General features: G+C 39.1%; 1 protein-coding gene across 8 annotated transcripts in view; it reads left to right on the top strand.

Moving 5' to 3' along the window:
• The window catches only part of THRB (thyroid hormone receptor beta), a 436,159-nt gene that overhangs the window by 373,922 nt on the left and 43,107 nt on the right, over positions 1–19,130 (top strand). The window contains exon 1 of one of the 8 annotated variants that reach the window (XM_052001828.1): positions 6,322–10,944. The exons of the other annotated variants lie outside the window; for them this stretch is intronic. Within the exon in view, the coding sequence (XP_051857788.1) occupies positions 10,617–10,944 (328 nt within the window). The 5' untranslated portion in view covers positions 6,322–10,616. Of the gene's footprint in view, positions 1–6,321; positions 10,945–19,130 lie in introns of those variants that run through there. 8 annotated transcript variants of the gene reach the window in all.

Raw genomic sequence — 19,130 nt, forward strand, 5'->3', positions numbered from 1 at the left:
GAGGGGACTCAGGAGTCATCTGAGCGAAACTCTTCATTTTACAAGTATAGTTGGTATACAGGGCGGGGTCTTTTGGATTCCTGGTCACTTCATCTGGTGATTTGGAAGGGACCAAAGCAGAGGAACTTTGGATGACAATTCATTGACTCACTTCTAAGGCTCCTTCTCCAACAATTCCCAAGCCAGGGGCCTCCACAAACCATTTCAAATGGCTCTTCCTTTTTCTGGGGAGCCTTCCCTTCTCCTGGAGGTTTTCTGTTTCTATTTCCAGTGAGCTGGGCACAGGCTGAAGCCTTGAGCTTCTCTCCAGTCTGGCTGGCTTTTCATCCAACAGGCCACTCACACATTTGCCCAGAGGGGGAAACGTGAAACCCTGGAAAGATCCCAGCCTAGAAATCAGACAATTGGGGTGAGAGGCCAAATTCTGTCATTTAGGAGCTGTGGGATCTGGGCCAAGTGACTCAGCCTCTCAGAGGTGCTATCTCAGGTCCGCTATTGGTAAACTCAGGAATCAGAACGAGCCCTAGGAGTCGTGTGAGAAAAGAGTTTATAAACTTTCAGGGACAGAGACAAAGAATCTAGCCACATGTGTGAATATGTGTTTATTTATATACATACGTGTAGATTTGGTCTATTACTATGATGCCATTGGTTTAAAGAACTGCCTTTACCAAAGCTCATTGGCAGCTATTTGGTCATTTAGAGTCAAAGATTTGTCTGGAGCTCGGAGTGGCTGCAACTTGCTCAGCCATACACATCAGCACTTGAACTCAAGGTCTTAGTGTATGTGTGTGTGTGTGTGTGTGTGTGTGTGTGTGTGTGTGTGTGTGTATTCATCTATTATAGTAAGTATATCATGTAGACAGTATGGTATATAAAATATTTTTGTAGACATATTATGGATAATAGATGGACAGACAGATATGTTGTGCAAGTTGTCTATGTTTACATATACAATAGATTCTTCTTCTGTAAAATAAGGAATAATAACTCCATCTATCTCACAAAGCTGTTGTGACAATCAAATGAGGTAACGTACAGAAAGAACTTTGCTAATAATTTTCAAGTTCCACCAATTTTCAAAAATTCATTATTTAAATTTTTAACATTCTTTTCTTTTTAAATTTTGAGTGTTCCAAATTCTCTCCCTCCCTCCCACACCCACTGAGAAGTCAAGCAATATGATATCAATTAGACATGTGAAATCATGCAAAACATTCCCATACTAGCCATGTTTCAAAAAAAAGCAAAATAAATAAATAAATAAAGTGAGAAAATTACACTTTAGTTTATATTCACAGTTGTTCACTTCTTTCTCTGGAGGTAGATTGCATTCATCATGAGTTCTTGGAATTGTCTTGGATCAGAGTAGCCAAGTCTCTCATAATTGATTATCATACAAAATTGTTGTTTCTGGGCACAGTGTTCTCCTGGTTCTTCTCACTTCAATTTGCATCAGTTCATATAGGTCTTGCCATGTTTTGTTTTTCCCTGAAACCATCCAACTTCATCATTTTAATGGCACAATAATGCTCCTCACAATCATATACCACAACTTGTTCAGCCATTCCCCAATTGTTGGGCATCCTCTCACTTTCCACTTCTTTGCCACCACAAAAAGACCTGATAGATACATAGATAGATAGATAGATAGATAGATAGATAGATAGATAGATAGAATTGTATACATATAGATTTTTTTTTCCTTTTTCTTTGATGTCTTTGAGATACAGTCCCAGTAAAATTATTGATAGCTCTTTTTATAGCTCTTTGGCATAGTTCCAAGTTGTTTTCCAGAATGGTTGGACCACTTCACAACACTACTAATTCATTAGTATACCTATTTTTCCTTCATCCTTTCTATCCCTTTTGCTCCTATCCCTTTCTGATAAGTGTGAAATGCTACCTCACAGTTGTTTTAATTTGCATTTCTCTAATCAATAGTGATTAAGAACAGAGCTTCTAAAACTTTTTTCTATTTGCAAACTCTTTTCCCTGAAAATGTTTTACATGATCCTGGATATAAAGAAATATGAAAGAAATATACAAATCAGACATTTACTGATACTAAATAATAATTTCATGACACATTATTGTGTCCCATTTATGTGGTATGGTGTCACAACTCATAATTTGAGAAGCTGGAATTTAGAACATTTTTTCATACCATTTAGATAGCTTCTGAAACTTTCTTCTCAGTGGCCATTTATCAAATGGAACTCTAACTTTATAAATGTGACAGTTCCATACTCAGTATATACTTTGAAAAATTAGGTCTTTATCTGAGAAATTTGCTGTTAAAAATGATAGTACTTCACTGTCTCTGATACATTTTAGCAAAATGTAGTTTCCTAGATTATCTCTTTTAGTTAGGTCTCCTTTGGCTTTAGCTTTGGCTGACATCATAATTGCTACTTCTGACTTTTTTACTTCAATTAAAGCATACTAGATTCTGCTCTAACTCTATATGTCTTTCTGTTTCAAGTGTGTCTCTTATAAACAGCATATTGTGGAATTCTAGTTTCTAATCTGTTCCACTATATGCTTCCATTTTATGGTTGAATTCATCCCATTCACATTCACAATTATGATTACTAACAGTATGTTTTCCCCCATCCTATTCTCATTCTCTGTCTCTCTGTCTCTCTTTCTCTGTCTCTCTCTGTGTGTTTCTGTGTGTTTCTCTGTCTCTGTGTGTGTGTTTCTGTGTGTTTCTGTCTCTTTTTCTCTGTCTCTTTCTGTGTGTTTCTGTGTGTTTCTCTGTCTCTCTCTCTGTGTTTCTGTGTGTTTCTCTGTCTCTCTTTCTCTGTCTCTTTCTGTGTGTCTGTTTCTGTGTGTTTCTCTGTCTCTCTGTGTGTGTTTCTGTCTCTCTCTCCTCTTCCTCCTCCTCTTCCTTCTGCTCCTCTCTCTTCTCTTCTCTTTCTCCTCTCTGCTCTCTCCTCAAAAGTCTTGTTTTGCTTTTAACCACTGCCTACCTTAATCCACCCTCCTCTTTGTCATTTTTCCCTTTCTCTTATTCTATTTCCCTCCTGCTTTCCTTTTGAGTAACTTACATTTCTATACACAACTGTGTGTTTGTACATATAGATAGATATATGTATATATGTGGGATATATGTGTATGTATATTATGTATTCTTCCTTCTTTGAACCAATTCCAATGAGAGTACAGTTCAAGCACTGCCTTCCACTATCTCTCATTTCCCCTTCCATTGTAAAAGCTCTTCCTTGTATCCTCTTTTATATGAGAAAATTTTCTCCAGTCTACCTTTCTCTTCACTCTTTTTCTAGTATATCCCTGTTTCTCCCTCCACTTTGGGGGGGAGATCATTCCAACATAATTGATTCATACCCATCCCTTTGTCTATGTAACCCCCTTTTAACTGCCCTAGCAATTAGAAAGTTCTTAGGAGTTACAAGTATCATCTTTCCATATAAGAATGTAAACAGTTTAACTTTATTGAATCTCTTAGGATTCCTCTTTCATGTTTATCTTTTTATGCGTCTCTTGAGTCTTTTGTTTAAATGTCAGATTTTCTATTCAAGAAATGTTTGAATGTCCTCTGATTCATTCATGTGTGTGTGTTCATATGTATACGTATGTGTATATACACATGCATGCATGCGTATATTTCCTCTGAAGGATTATACTTCGTTTTGCTGTGTAGATAATTCTTGGTTGTAATCCTGTCTTCTTTTGAAATATCCTATTCCAAGCCCTTTGTTCCTTTCACGTGGAAGCCACTAAATCTTGTGTCATCCTGACGGTGGCTCCACAATATTCACATTAGTTCTTTCTGACTGCTTGAGGGGTTCTTTCTCTCTGACTTGGGAGCTCTGGAAATGGGTCTAAGATCCTGGGAGCTTTCACTTGGGGAGTTTTTCAGGAGATGATTAGGGATTCTTTCAGTCTTTATTTTGCCCTCTGGATGAATGCTCCAGAAGTTGCTGTTGCAGTGATGGGAGTGGCCACCGCTGTGTGTGTGGGCTCCACACAGGCCTCCACCCTCGGGTCAGTCTTCTGCCAACCTCTTAAGTTTTCTTAGGCTGGAAAAATATCTTACCCCAAATTTTTGTTGGCTCGGCCACGCCAAAATTTGATTCGAGGTGTTGTTTTTTAAAGTTGTTTGGAGGGGAATGTTGGGAAAGTTCAGCTAGGTGACTACCCCTGATCTGCCATTCTGACGCCATCTCTTTAAAGTGCCATCTAAATATGAATGGTATATATTTTAACATATTTAACATGTATTGGACTACCTGCCGGCTAGGGGAGGGAGTGGGGGAAGGAGGGGATAATTTGGAACAGAAAGTTTTGCAAGGGTCAATGTTGAAAAATTATCCAGCATATGTTTTGTTAATAAAAAAAATTTTAAAGCAAATAAATATGAATGTTATTATGGGAGCCCCTCAGGTCAGTCTAGAACCCCGGCAAAATTGACCAGCCCCTAGTTGGTCCTTAGGTACACTGGGATCCATCTTGTAAAAGGACAAAAGTCTCCTTGAGTCTCTGTTTTGTCCCAGACTAGTTTATTGCCTTACTATCTCCCCTAATTTTTTAACAATGAGAAAAGATAACCAGGTTCATTCCTTGTGAACATAGACTGCATCACTGCAGACAAAGGATGGATAAGACTGCTTCCTCCTTGCAACTGCAAACTTTGCTCTCCTCCACATTAATAGGGTGCCCTTAGCATTCTGGTCAGCCATAATGCAAATTCTTTCCCACTGGTCAGAGGGGAATCGGTTGAGAAAATAAAAAGAGATGAATCGAATCCATTACTGCCTAGACCCCCCCCCATGTACCAAAGGGCCCCCCAGAGTAGCTACCACCATGCATCTCAATCTTCCTGCCAATGCTTTTCCCCAAATCTTCCCTTCTACATAGGATGCTGAGCACCCTCCTTCTGGAGGGAATCCAGAGCCCCTAATTCACTCTGCAACTCAGACTCATTCCTACCATTTCAAGGGCTGTAGACCGGATTTTTTCTCCCATCCTGAGCAGGGATTCACTAGTTACACTCCTTCCTGGAAGGTAGCAGAATCATTTTGCCTCATCATCTTTCCTGCCGTGGCTTCCTAAGGACCCCTATATATCTCCTCTTATTAGAGGGACCATCTTCCTTTTCTATTGGTGTCTCCAGTGCATAGCGGTGTTGTGTATTAAGTGTTTGAACAATGCTTCATTTATTCATTCATTCATTCATTCATTTAGGCATTCCTTCATCCAGGGAGCCAAATGGTTCAATGGATAGAGCCTTGAGTTTGGAGTCAGGAAGATGAGTTCAAATCTAAGGCACAATCATTTAATCCCATTTGACCTCACTTCTGTAAGTGAGGTTATCTCATCTGTAAAATGGGAACAACAACAATAATAATAATAATAGCACCTCCCTCCCAGGATTGTTTCAAGGATCTAATGAAGTAATCATTGTAAAGTGCTTAGCACAGTGGCCGGCCCAGAGTAAGTGCCACGAAATGGTAGCTCTTATGACTACACTCTGGCCCCTCAGCCCTTGCCATCTGTCCTGAAAAGATACTCTCCAGAACCTCCCCATCACCATCTGCCATTACTATGGGTACCATTGCCAGTGCACACATCTGCCTTCCTGCTCCCTGCCGATGAGCACCAAATCTTGCATCTGAACCCTCCTTGATGTAACGTGTCCCCAGTTAGAACGTGAGCTCCTTGAGAATGGAAATTGTCTCACTTCTCGGTATGAATCCCCAATACTCAGAATAGGTTAAGTGCTTTACAGATGCTTTTCCATCCATCCATTCTTTTTTTTTTTCTCCTTAAATCTAAGGATTTACGAGGAGTTTCCAGGAAATGCTTCCTTCCAGACCCATGATTCCCTTGGCTCCTGATCCCGTGAGCTCCCTTCTCTACTACGGGACCCTCAGGAGTGCAGGAGGCCTTCAAAAACCCACAGTCAGCCATTCCTCCTACCAACATGAGCAAGGTGGGACAGGGCCATTGATCACTCCAGTCTCTGTAGATCCTCCAGAGGGACAGTGAGGGGGTTCTAGAATAGCAAGGGAAGTAGCCCCAGATCTCACTCTAGAGCTGTCCATGGCCAGTTCTATTTTTCAGAAGGTTGAGAAAATACACTTCATAGCAGATACTTTCTGCCGCCCCAACATGTTGATCCCAGCCTTACTCAATGCACATTCTTACGAGCAGAATTACTAGCATGTTATTCCCTGCTCGGCTGCCCGCTCTGATTCAGCACAGTCGACATCGGGCAGCCACTCTTTGCCCTGTCAATGAGGTCTTGCCCAATCCATCCAGCTCTTGTCATTTTATCAGATTCATTTTTTTTCTCTTTGACAGCTGGACAGCTCTGAAGTCATTCCTTTAGTTTTAATGAGGGAACTTTTTAGAAAAAAAGATAGTACACTGGAGTATGTGTGGTGAACTTGGAGTTAGAAACGCCCAAGTTCAAATCCAGCCTTAGTCACTTGCTAACTGTGTGACTCTGGGCAAATAACTTTTAATCTCTGTCAGCCTCAGTTTCCTTATCTGTAAATTGGGGGTAATAATAGCATCTACTTTCCCAGGGTTGTTGTGAGAATTAAGTGAAATAACCAAGGTGTTTCTCAAGTGTTTTGCAAACCTTAAAGGGTTATATAAATGCCTCCAAAAAGGAAAGGGAAATATTATAGGTTAAACCACTAACCATGGAGAAGAGGCGGTTGTGGTAGAAGAGTGGGATGGCTCAGGAAGACAATGAATATTTGTAAGAAAACTAAAGGGCAATGGTCAGTGGTCAGCAGGAAGGAGTGAAGGGACCCACAGAGCAGTTCTACCATACATCTCCATCTTCCTGCCAATGTCTTTTTCCTGACCCCTTCCTCCTCCAGATTGGATCAATCCCTCATGTTATCCATAGTCCCTAGTTCACTCGGACCCTCAGGTCCATTCCTGTCATCCAAATGGTTTTGAAAACGATCTTTAAGATAAATGTAACTGTTGGGAGGGGGGAGTCCTCTGGCCATTGCGTTGCCATTGCTGGGGAGGTAAATATGGGGAAAATGAAAGGAAAATCAATGCAAGACCAAGAAGAGCTCCTGGGCAAGAAGCCCTTCTAATCACTTAACCTAAGTATTTTGTGCTCACCACCTTGCTTGTTTCAATTGTATCTAGGCTACGGGGGCTTTTAGCACCCTCTAAATTTTGGCACCCTGGGAAAAAGTTCTAATCACCCTACCCTAGTTATGCTTCTCTGATCCTGGAAGACATAGACTAAGTTGGTGGGTCAGATATCCACACTGAGTGTACTTTAAATCTGAAATCCAGAACTATTTGTAGAAACCAGATTTTCCAAAATAATAATGAGGTGATAGATTTTGCTTCTTTTTAAGAAAGAGTAATAAATGTTTTTCACTCTTGTTCTGTAAACCCTAAACTCCACATCAGAGATAGAGGCAATGTTTTTGCTTCTCTGAAATCCTTCTATCTGTGGGGATTTTTATTTCTGAGCAGACCCGCATTTTCTTCAGGATAGCAAGTTCTCAGTGAAGCTCCTGCTCTATATGATATTAAAGAGTTTCTTGAGGGTACCAAGAGATTGTCACTTGCTCGGGATCACTAGATAAATGAGTCAGAGAAGGATTTGAGCACAAGTTTCTTGAGCTCAGAGTCAGAAAAACTGGAGTTTAAAACTTCCTGGACATGTCCTTTAGTAACCTTCAGCCTCAGTTTTCTCATCCATAAAATGGGCCTAATAATAGGAGCCATGTCACAGGAGTATTGTGAGGACCTATTACTTTAATATAAAGACTTGAAGGCTTGAAATGTTATATAAATCTTAGCCACTCTTATGATTATATCACATATGAATAATAATTTTGTTAAATTAAATGTTTTCTTCCACTTATTTAATACAACAGGCCACATTAAGCTTCCAATTAAACTTCAGTTTCAGCACTTTACATAGAAAGCTAAATTATACTAAATTAAAAGGAGCAAAAAAGAGGGACACTCCTAAGGACACCTCATTTTCCCACTTATGGATACATGAAGATCTTTACTGAATTCAAAAAAGAAAGAGAAGAGGTCAGTCCCGGGTTGTAGAATATTATCCTTTCTATTAACATGCCAAGGACATATTTCAAACTCAATATGAATCCAGAACCAAATTTGTGCTTAGTTGTAACAGTAAATTTATGTATTTATTGGAAGTGAAGTGTACTCCCTCTGTAGGAACTACAGGGTTGATTTGGAAGGAAATGAACAAGTATTTATTAAATGGTCACTGTGTGCCAGGAACTGCGCTAAATCATTTAGAAATGTCACCTTTGAGCCTCACAACAACCCTGGAGGGAGATTCTATTATGATCCCCATTCTACACTTGAGGAAACTGAGGCACACAAGGGTTAAGTGATTTGTTCAAGATTATAGTGTCTGAGGTGGGATTTGAACTCAGAACTTCCTGATTCCAGGATTCCATTGGAGGGGTGGGGCTTACATTCACTAATAGATAAAAATATATTGGGGAAGAAGGGTGGTTCAAATAGCTTTAAAAACCATCCTAATCAGAGACTTCTAAGGAATTTAAATGGTTTATGCTTAAACACACAGTACTGAGTCTTGGGGCTTTTCAAATTATCTAGTTTTTAAAAAAAAAAAAAAAAATTTCCTACCCATTATTTTGTGATTTCTCATGTGAAAATTTTCTAACTAAGAACTAAAGATATAATTCTGAAATATAGCTTTTTATTCAGAAGCATTTATAGATTTTATTTTTAAGAAAAAATTTTAATTGTTCCTTTGGAATAAAAAAATAAAAATAATGGTCATGGCTTTCGTTAATATTGTTAAGCAGTAAAAAGTAAGAAAGTCCTTGGATTTTTGCCTCCAAAAAAATTGGATATTATGCCAAGAAAAGCACTGGGTAAAATTAGATGCATCCAACATGGAATACTTAGCCAAAAAGATTCTTCCTTGCCACTTGTGCTTGCCAGAAAGGAAAACAGCTCATTGAAAGGTTAATCTAAGTATTAGTTTTGGTCAATTTGAGATAAATAAAGGAGATGGGATAAAAAAAAAAAAAAAAACATAAGGTCTATAGCACTTTTATTCCTAGAGTTTTCAAAAAATAACCACCACTTTTAATGTAATGTTTTGACATTTTCAGCAAGAAGAAAACTTTAATTAAATGTTTACTTGTATGTATGATTAAAAATATTCTTGTAAGGACTTCTGATTTCTTTTAAGGATAACAAAAAAAAAAAACCAGCAGAAAAAATGAATACCAAATAGAATTAATTAATTGGAGTTCTTAAGACCCGAGTTCAAATCCAGCCTCAGACACTGACAGTGTAACCCTGGGCAAGCCACTCAACTTACCTCAGTTGTTTTTTCTATAAGAAGCAACTTATAGAAAAAGATGAGAATAATAGTAATAGCACCTACCTTACAAGTTGTCGTAAAGATCAACTCTGATAATAATTGTAAAGTGCTTAGGCACATAATAGGTACTTTATACATGCTTCTTAACTTCATTGTGATGATCCCCAACCCAAATAGTATTAAATATTCATGGACGTGGGTAGAATGATTATATGAGTACATAACCCCAGAAACTAGCAGTACGATCAGCAACAAAAATTCTCAGAAATATCCAGCAGTTTTGGCTAAACACACACACACACACACACACACACACACACACACGAAACTCAATCAATAGTTGACTACTGTTCATTTAAACAATATGAGTCTTGTAAAGGTTGTATATAAATAATCTTCCATTAGAAAGTAAAAACGAACCGATTTGGAAAATTACCCAGTTTTAGCCCATAAAAATTTCTCACAAATATCCCTAAAGTTTATTAAAATCTTTTTTTTTGCATATTTTAAAAGCTAGAGAGAAACATGTGCCAGTGACTGATTCCTGTGGATAATTCTGTAAAAGAAAATCAATAATTCTAGCAACAGATTAAGACACTAAAATCTGTTTTTAAAAATCACCCTAGATTAATGGATGGGTCATCCACCCAGCACTATTAAATTTTCAATGAGTTAATGCTAATAAACAAGCTTATTGATTTCAGGATTTTCCGTCCGTCCCCCAGGGGAGCTCCTCTTAGACTACCGCACACTTAAGTTGTCAGCTAAAGTGATAGAATCACCTCTTTGTGTAGCAATCATTTTCTAATCATATTGAAAGGGGCCGGAATGATTTATAAAATGAATCCTGCTCGTGATGGTCTAATAAGACGGCTTGTCTGGCCGTCACTTCTTTATCTGATGTTGGGAGGTGGGGGAGGTCAGCCCTACCTGTCTGCCATCTTCCCGAGGAATTAGCTACAGTCACAGATTAAGACCTTTGATGGTCATAAAGCTGCCTCTCGATATATTTGAATGGCAGGGGAGTTTACCAGCCTACCCAATATAAATAGGACGTTAGCACATCAAGTGCTACTACTCAAAAGTGAAGCAGGCTGTGACTTTGTTGGTCCTGTTTATTCATCTTTCCTCTCCCTGCCGTTCGATGTGTATGTATGCGTCTGGGTGTGTATGCACAGCCGTGTGTATGCCCCAGATGGTGTGCACGCATACCGCTTGTGTATGTGTGTATGTAAAGTAGAAACGCAGGGGACAGAATCACAAAATGAACTTCTGTGTGCAGGAAATATACGAGGTCTACCCTGGGGCTGCAAGCACGGGCTATATGCAGTGTCCGGGCTCTTGCACATATGTCGAAGATAGTCAGAATTACGGCAGCTGTGATGCTCAGGCCGGGCACAGTAACAACATATATATGGAACAGGCCTGGGCAGTGAATCCGCCGTATACCTGTAGTTACCCTGGAAACATGTTTAAAAGCGAGTACTCTGACATGGACATGGCCCTGAAGCAGTACAGCCAACCTGAATATTTCACTGAAGAAAAACCTACTTTCACTCAGGTGCAGTCACCAGCGTACTCTCAGAAAAAAGGTAGGGACAATTTTATTTCTATTTTTCTCCCGTTAGTCTCTGTGCCTGTGATTGTTTTTCCCTAGAAGTTGCTGCAACTGCTTCCTCACACATAATCTTTGAATTTGAAGCCCGTCTGTTCCAAATTGAAAACAGCGGTAAGAGAGGTTGCTGGGTGATTGAAAGGTCTCGGAGATCAACAAAGATTTCCGAGTACTTTTTTATTCGTACGGGGGAAGCTTTAATTAGGATGGCTCTCTGCATCGGGTTTTTGTACGTGTGTTAAGTTAGCCAAATGTTAACCAAAAAGCTTCAGGTGAAAAGAGGGTGGAGAAGAAATCTAAAAGTTTTCCCTTTCTGAGATGGATGTGGTCAGCAGTTTCCTTTCCTTGGGTACGATGGAAAAATCCTCTTGACATTTCATGGGAAATATACTCATTTGCTAACTAGCTGACAGGAGCTGTCTTGGGCAGTGTAATGGTAAATGTATGTTCAAATACTTGGCTGATTTCTCTAGTTTTACACCCCTTGCCTAGCCTGGAAAGAATGCCATGTCCTCTCATTTCAATCCAGGTGTAGTAAGAATTACAACCTCCTGCTGCAAAGTCTCACCTTTCAAAAACCATCCCTGACATGGTCTGGATATCCAAGCAGGTGACATGTCACTTCCTCACTTGGGTCGATAGAGCATTCCCTACAAAATCCCCGACACAGAATGTTCCTTGCATAGGTATGATCAGCATAGCACTCAGTGGAAATCCGGAATACAGTGTAGGACTCCGGACAAGCTTGAAACCTGCAGTAGCTTTGAGAGAAATGCTTGCTTTCTGCATCTGTGGGGCTTGAGAGCCTATTGAGCAGACAGAGATACCTAATTTGCAGTGATATGGTCCAATGTTATGGACTTAGGAGCCTGTTGAGCAGAGATGCCTGATTTGCAATGATATGGTTGGATTTGGAAATTACTGAATTGAAATTAACTGAAAAGAGATTGAACTGGGCTCACCGAGTTCAAAAGGAAATATCATTGGCAACATTTCAAATGGTTCCATAATTTAAAAAAAAAAAAAACTGCCCATTTAATTCTAACAGATTAGGAATCAATCCTGTTTCTATTTCCCCCTGAGGGTAAATGATAATATTTGCTGACATGATGGTAAATTCTAGTTGTGGATAAAGAAAGGGTGGGAAATGATAGTAGGATGAAGATATATGTAAAAGTTTATCTTTTTCCCCAATTGTTGAGGGATTACCCTCCTACTGGGTCCCAGAGTTTTTTATTTCTCTCATTTTCAAAGCAAGAGATGGGATGCCCTAATGAATTTCAAAATTGCAAATTTCCCATTGGGTTGGTATGTGTGTCCTGTTTCTTAAGAAACTCAATTTTTAAAATGAGGACTCTATGCATGAATACATGCATATGTGTAATTTGGGGGGATGGTGTCCTAAGATCCCAAATAACCGATGTCTCTGTTGGTCTCCTTTTAACTTGTTGGAGCATTCAGATATGGCTGGGGGTTAATTAATTGCAGAACTTGCCTGACATTTTCCCCACCCATTGACACTTCTGTTGGTTTTTTCACCCGGAACCTCCACGGAGCCCCAGTGGAGGGATCCCTAACAAAAGGGACCTGCTTTGGGCATTGATGCCTTGAGCGTTAATATGATTCATGAAATGGGGAAACAAAGCAGCATTCTATGCATCTATGGATGTAATTTTTAAAAGCCCTGTCCCTCGAAAGGCCACTGGCCTCCCTTTCCCTTTGCCCTCCCCGCCAATCCCACTCAACGAGGCAGGTGATTGGCTTTAAACATGTCAGTATTTGTGGCAGCCACTTTTTAAGCAGATCTTAGTAAAATGAACCAATCTGTTAACTGTCTCCCAAGAACAAAAGGTTAGACCCAGCATGTCTGTCTATATTGATCCAATATTGTTGTTGAGTGGAGTGGGTTCTTTCTGTCAGTGAATCCTCAATGGTGTCTCATTAAGACAACATTAATACTTTAAGCAGGTGTCCTTTTGAAGGGGCTTTATTGTTCCATTTGGGCTTTCTTTGATTCCCAATAAATCGTAATTACTTCGTCTGTATTCATTGTGTTCAGCGCCATTCTATATTCCTCAGTAACACAGCTGTCAAAACTTTTTCTTCTCCCTCTTCTCTTGTCTTTCCCTTTGAATTTATCTTATTTCTTAGTCTCTGAATACAGATTTTACTCCTTTAAGTATATTGAGAAAAGCTGAAGTTTTGAAGAGAATCTGTCCCATTTATCAATTCTCTGATGGAGAATAAAAGGTTCTTGGTATTGGGATTTTTTTAAAGCTTTAATTAAAAAAACAAAAAACCTCAGCACAAAGGCTTAATGAAAAGAATAATCCTAAACAGGAAATAAAAAAAATTTAAAAAAACCTTTTTGTCCTCCAATGGAGCTTGGCATCTTAAATCAAACCTAGCAATTAGAGAACATTAAAATCAGTAATTAGCCCTGGCTTTCTATCACAGACTTTCCTAAGGGACAATATAACATGGAAGAACTGAAATTTTGAAGGCAAACTTAAGGGAATTGGACAATCAGGGTGTGGTCTCTTCTCATTTGTACTCATGAGATCGACATAGCTAGAAGATGACAATACCTTTGGCCTGATTCTCTTACCAGAAAGTCCAATTCTGTGCCAAAATTCAGGCCCCATCGGGATTTGGCTACCTTCAGAGAGGCCTTGCCAGTCAAATACTTGATTTTAAACAGAATTCTTCCTTAGAGGTGTTTTGCCTATCCCTTTCCTTACAACTCTCCTTCATACAGTGAATGCATTTCATTTTTCTATGCCCTTAAATCCTATAGGGATTAGATTTCCCAACAGTTGCTAAAACATTTGTATCGAAATTTATTTTCATATTCAGAGAACTCAGGAAGTCTCAATTCTTTTTTCCCCCTTCCCACTTTAAATCCCAACTCTTCAACCAAGAAGGAGCTTTTAGAGATTTTTGGGGGGTTAATGTTCCTACTTTGGGGGATAATTTTGAGATGTGCAAAAAGAAAAGTGAAGAACAAATAATAATAGGTTTGTTGGGTTGTAGTGGGACAAACACACAAGCTCTACAGCTGGTGAAAGACCTACAAAAGCATATAATGAATTCATCTTAGGAACTCATCATCTTCACTGAAGAATTGTCAGCCTAATGGGTATAACTGCATAAACATTAGAAATGGAAATTAAATGGCAAATCAGGTATTGTTTGAACTGACTTAAACGCAGGAGATCAAATCTCAAAGGAGACTTCTTGCAAGGACATCTAAGTAACACTTTTCAAACTAGCTGAAGGATTGCTTCAGGTGAAAGCCCAGTGAACTGTTGAGTATTGAAATGCAGATCTCGAGTTTTGAAAATATAATACTAAGTAGTTCCTGTGGTGGCAGATTTTGTTTTTACTATGTCTGTACTCTGCTTGCTGCACTCTGAATTCTATTTCAAGTTGGGCATTACCACGTGGAATCCATTAAGAGACAAGGCCATTATAGAAAAATGCTAAAGTGTTTTCCTTAAATACGGAACACATTTGTCTTTCTCGAGGTTAAATGAGAATGCCTCTTAGTGCCAAGAAGTGGATTGTGCCCACACTAAGCCTAACAGCAGACAATGCCGGAGATCTCCTTTCAGACATTACCCATCTTTCTTATCAAGAACTCAGAGGCTCTTGTCCAAAAAAAAAAAAAAAAATGCATTCTCCCGAGATGGCAATGCATGTGTTAACCTCCTCCAAAACATCCAGTACCATTTTCCAAAACGGTTGCTTACGATGAGCAACATGGCGGCAAAGCCCGAGCACTGCCTTGGAAGGGTATTATTTAGTCTCTGAAAGAGCAGTTTGCTTCCACTGTCTCTAATTCTTCTCCTGTTCCCACTTGGAGCCCCTCACTGGAGACTGGAGCAGCTTGTCCATGGCCAACTAGAGCAGTTTGGGGACAAGGGCCCACCCTCCTTGACCTTTCAGTCGCTTTTCAAAAAGCCAGTCACCCCTCTGCCCTCACCATCCTTTCTGGCATCATCTTTGCGTTATTCACATTTCTGTTTTTCCTGCTTTTCTAGTTACTTGTTCAGTATCCATTTCATCAGTTCCTTATTTGGGTGCTTCTTACTAACTGCATTACAACCACTTTTCTATCCCTGGCACTTTTCTTGTCTCATCTCTGGCTACAGTTGCTCCATCAGCTCTGTTCTTGATGCCCAAACTGATGCCCTCCCTTCACTCCACCTTTTGCTGCCTAGGGATAGTCTGCCACAAAATACTACGTTCACAGCCCAAAGATCTCAGGACAAATCCTGATTCTTCTACTTATAGTATCTGACACATAACAAGTTCTTCAAAAAGATTTCTCATCTACTGGCTGAGTAAAGTCTTAGTCTAATCATTTCATCTACTCCGTGAAACTTTTTTTCCTGATCTCCCCTGTTGTTGATACTTTCCCCTTATAATTACCCAGTATTTATCCAATGTATATTTTTGTATATGTGTATGCGTGTGTGTATGTCTGTATATGTATATATTGGTTTCCCCAATAGCATATAAGCTCATTGAGGTTAAGTTGTTTCATTTTTGTGTTTGTACGGTGCTTGGCTCCTAATAGACAATTAATAAATACTTTTTGATCAGTTATTGATCCCTTCTTTGTGCCTTCTTTTCTTATTTCTAATAAGAGGGTATGGATTCAAAAACCTATATACAGAACTATAAATAATGGGTGTTATGTCATGATAACTGACATTTTTATTGAAGATGAAGGTTTACAAAGCACTTTTTGCCCATTATCTGATTTGTTCCACACTAAACCCTTAGGAGGTGGGTTCTGCAGATCTTATCTTCATTTTAGAGATGAAGATGAAACTCAGAGCATTTAGCCCATGACTGCCCAGACAAGAAATGTGAGAGAGGGACACGAACTCTCCTGGCTCCCATCCAATGCTCTCTTATGCCACAAGACTACCCCTAAGGTCCCAGTTCTTGTCCTTCTTTTCCCTAATAATAATGATCATGTAGCTAAACAGCTTTAAGCCCTCCCCATGGAATCTCTTGCCTCCAGCTTCTCAGCTCCTTCTTATATGGGAAACTCCATAAAATGACTCCTTCTCCTATTTCTTCTCAAATGGCTTTGAAGCTGCCTAATAAATCAAGGACAAAAATCTCCCTACTTTGTTCTACCAGCCCTCATTGCCCAACTGAATTGCTTCTTCCTCTATTCTCCTCCTCCTTGCATTTTATAAAATCCTCAAGGGGAAAGACGGCTTCTTTTTTGGTGCTGTATCCTTGGCACCCGGCACATTGGAGGTCCTTATTTAATGCTTGTTGATTAATTAATTGGTTCTCTAGGCTAAAGAGTCACCCATTGTTGTTTGTTATCATTGTTGTTTGCCCTTTGTTCTCAAAGAGAACCATGACATTAGGGAGGGGATGCCAAGATGGCAAGTAAGTTGGATTTAAGTGAGGGGAGGCTGTGCAGTCACCAGCTCATTCTCTTCTCCAGAGCCATCTGGGTCCAGTAGCAAGATATAGATCAGAATGATTAGAGATGGCCCCGGATGCAGTCTCCCACTATTAATCTTGTATTCAAATGGACTACATGTTGTTCTGGTTCTCTAGAACTCTGCCATTAAAAATCCAGCTCAAAATCCTTCAGGCAGCATATTCCATGATTGTCCTACTGACTCTGGTTTATGGACAAACCTTCTTGGTAAAGGATTTGGGGGATTTTTTATTTTAATTTTGAGATTTTTAATTACATAGAACATTTCCCATTTTGGCTATGGGATTGCTTAAGATCTATCAACTGGCAAGCATTTATTGAATCCCTACTATGGACCAGGCACTGGACTAAGCAAGGACAAAAATGAAACCGTCTGGCTATTTTTTCTAAGTAGCAAACTCAGTTAAAAAAATAAGATTATCCAAGTCAAGAAAACATTCAGAATCCATCTAAAAGATTAGGATACTTTGGCAAATGATGAAATCTATAACTAGAGATTCATTTTATACACATGCCCCCTCAAAATGAAGGAGGTAGTAACCCAGTTAGTCAACCCAAAGAGAAGAGATTCTGGCCAAATGAATACTAGTAATGGGGGCCTGGAACTGAACTCATCCTCCTAGCTCATTGTCCTGAGTGATAATTGCTAGAGGTCGATCAGTCCCAGCCTGTGGACCAAACAGCCCTGGGGGAACCATGGTGGTATTTTGAGAGACTCTTGAATCCATAAGAACTTCAAGCATTGTGACTTTGCCATTGGGTATTTTCTCAAATAACAAATGTGAATCCTATGACTCCTCTTAAGCCTGCATCTGTAAAATTTGTTGATGCTAATTTTTAAGGTTGAGTTGGAAACTCTGTAGATCATAAAAACTGGGCCTGTGCTACCATTGTAAGGACCAATATACGTTCATTGGAATTAGAGGGATGGTACTTAGGAGAAACCCTCTACCGCTTGTTGAGCGGCTCTTTCTAAATGACAACAGATGTCCCAGAGCCAGGGAGTTCCCTGAATTGTTTATCCTTTTGACGTTAGCTTCTCACTGTGCTACTAGAACCAATGCCCTGTTGACAACTATGTGATTTCTGCAGAATATTTGAGAGAGAAGAGAAGGGGGCAGTAATAAGAAAAAAAGCATGGCGGTAATTATCCCGCCTAGGCGAATGGGGTCTTACGGAGTCTCCCAGCTATGTTAAGATACCTCTAAGAATCCTTTTCATTCATTTTTTATGGAATATTAAGTTGGATTGTTTCACTGCTGATTATATGAATGCTCTATGCACAGCACTCTGCTAGGCATGTTGGGGAAAAAAGAGAAAAATAAAAATAAATTCTCCCCTCCAGGAATCCACAATCAAATTGAAGAGGTAGAAGTCAATATATGCTTTCTTTTTTAGGGTAGGGAAGAGCAGTGAGGGACTAGGCGTGTGATTTCATTTGGATAGAAAAACTCCCAGTGAGTAAATTATCTTCACTAAAACCAAACAATTTCTGCTCTGCGGTGTGAGGCTCGATTTTAACTTGGGATCCGTTGACTCCCCACTGATAGATTTCATCATGACCATGAACTTGGATAGGAAAAAAGTACCTTTTTGTGCTCACTAACCTCTAAGTGAAATGTAACATTAACTTCAGTTGCCAATGTTTAAAATAATTAAGTTAAAATAATTAAAATTAAATAAATAAATAAATTTTAAAAAATAAAGTTAAATTTAAAATTAAAAAGGAGTCTAAAATTATCCTAAAAAGATGTCTAAAAGGCTGATAGACTCCTCCGAAACCTCCAAAAAACAGCCCTAGAGAGATGCTCAGAACATTCAGGGTAGTAACAACAACAACAACAACAATAATATTGATAATTGGTTGCCGTCCTTTCTCAAAGAGACCAAATAGCATCACTATGTTGGGGTCAAGGTACAGTGTCTAGTTGTGGATGATCAGACCAATACAAGCTCTGAAGGCTCTACTACTGATTAGGAACAACAACAACAAAAACAATAATAATAATATTTATATAGTGTTTTAAGATTTGCAGAACATTTTACAAATACTATCTCATTTAATCTGAGTAGTAGGTGCTGTAATTATTCCCATTTTACAGATGAGTAAACTGAGGCAGAAATAAAGTGACTTGTCCAGCTACTAAACGCCTGAGACTAGACTTAAACTGAGGTCTTCCTTCCTTCAGGTCCAGCACCCTGTCCCCTTGGACATAGGCTTTCTACCCAGTACTCCATGCTGCCTCGCTCTATAAAGTGGTCAGAAATAAGTTCTCAAAAGTGAAACTTTATAACTGGGGGGATCAGGAAAGGCTTATGTAGAAGATAGGCCTGAGCGGTCTCTTAAGGTAGCTGGAGATCCCCCAAGGAATAGGTGAGAAGGAACAGTCTAGATGTTGGGGGAAGAAAAAACAAGTATTCTCCCTGATTCCCCCCCCAAAAAAAATAATAAGGAATGATGGAGCAAGACATAACAATTATAATGACTTTATTATAAATAAATATTTAGGAATTAATATTATAAGTAATTTGGAAGGTTAGGATCAGGTAAGAAACTGTCATCAGATGATTCTGTGGAAGACTCTGATCAAGAAATAGCTATTCATTCATTAGTGACCTACCAAGAAAAAATAATAAGCATCTTAAATGTTTTGTATCAGCATTATTTATGACTTTTTAAAAAATGA

Source organism: Antechinus flavipes, chromosome 5 (genome assembly GCF_016432865.1).
Source record: "Antechinus flavipes isolate AdamAnt ecotype Samford, QLD, Australia chromosome 5, AdamAnt_v2, whole genome shotgun sequence".
NCBI lineage: Eukaryota > Metazoa > Chordata > Mammalia > Dasyuromorphia > Dasyuridae > Antechinus > Antechinus flavipes.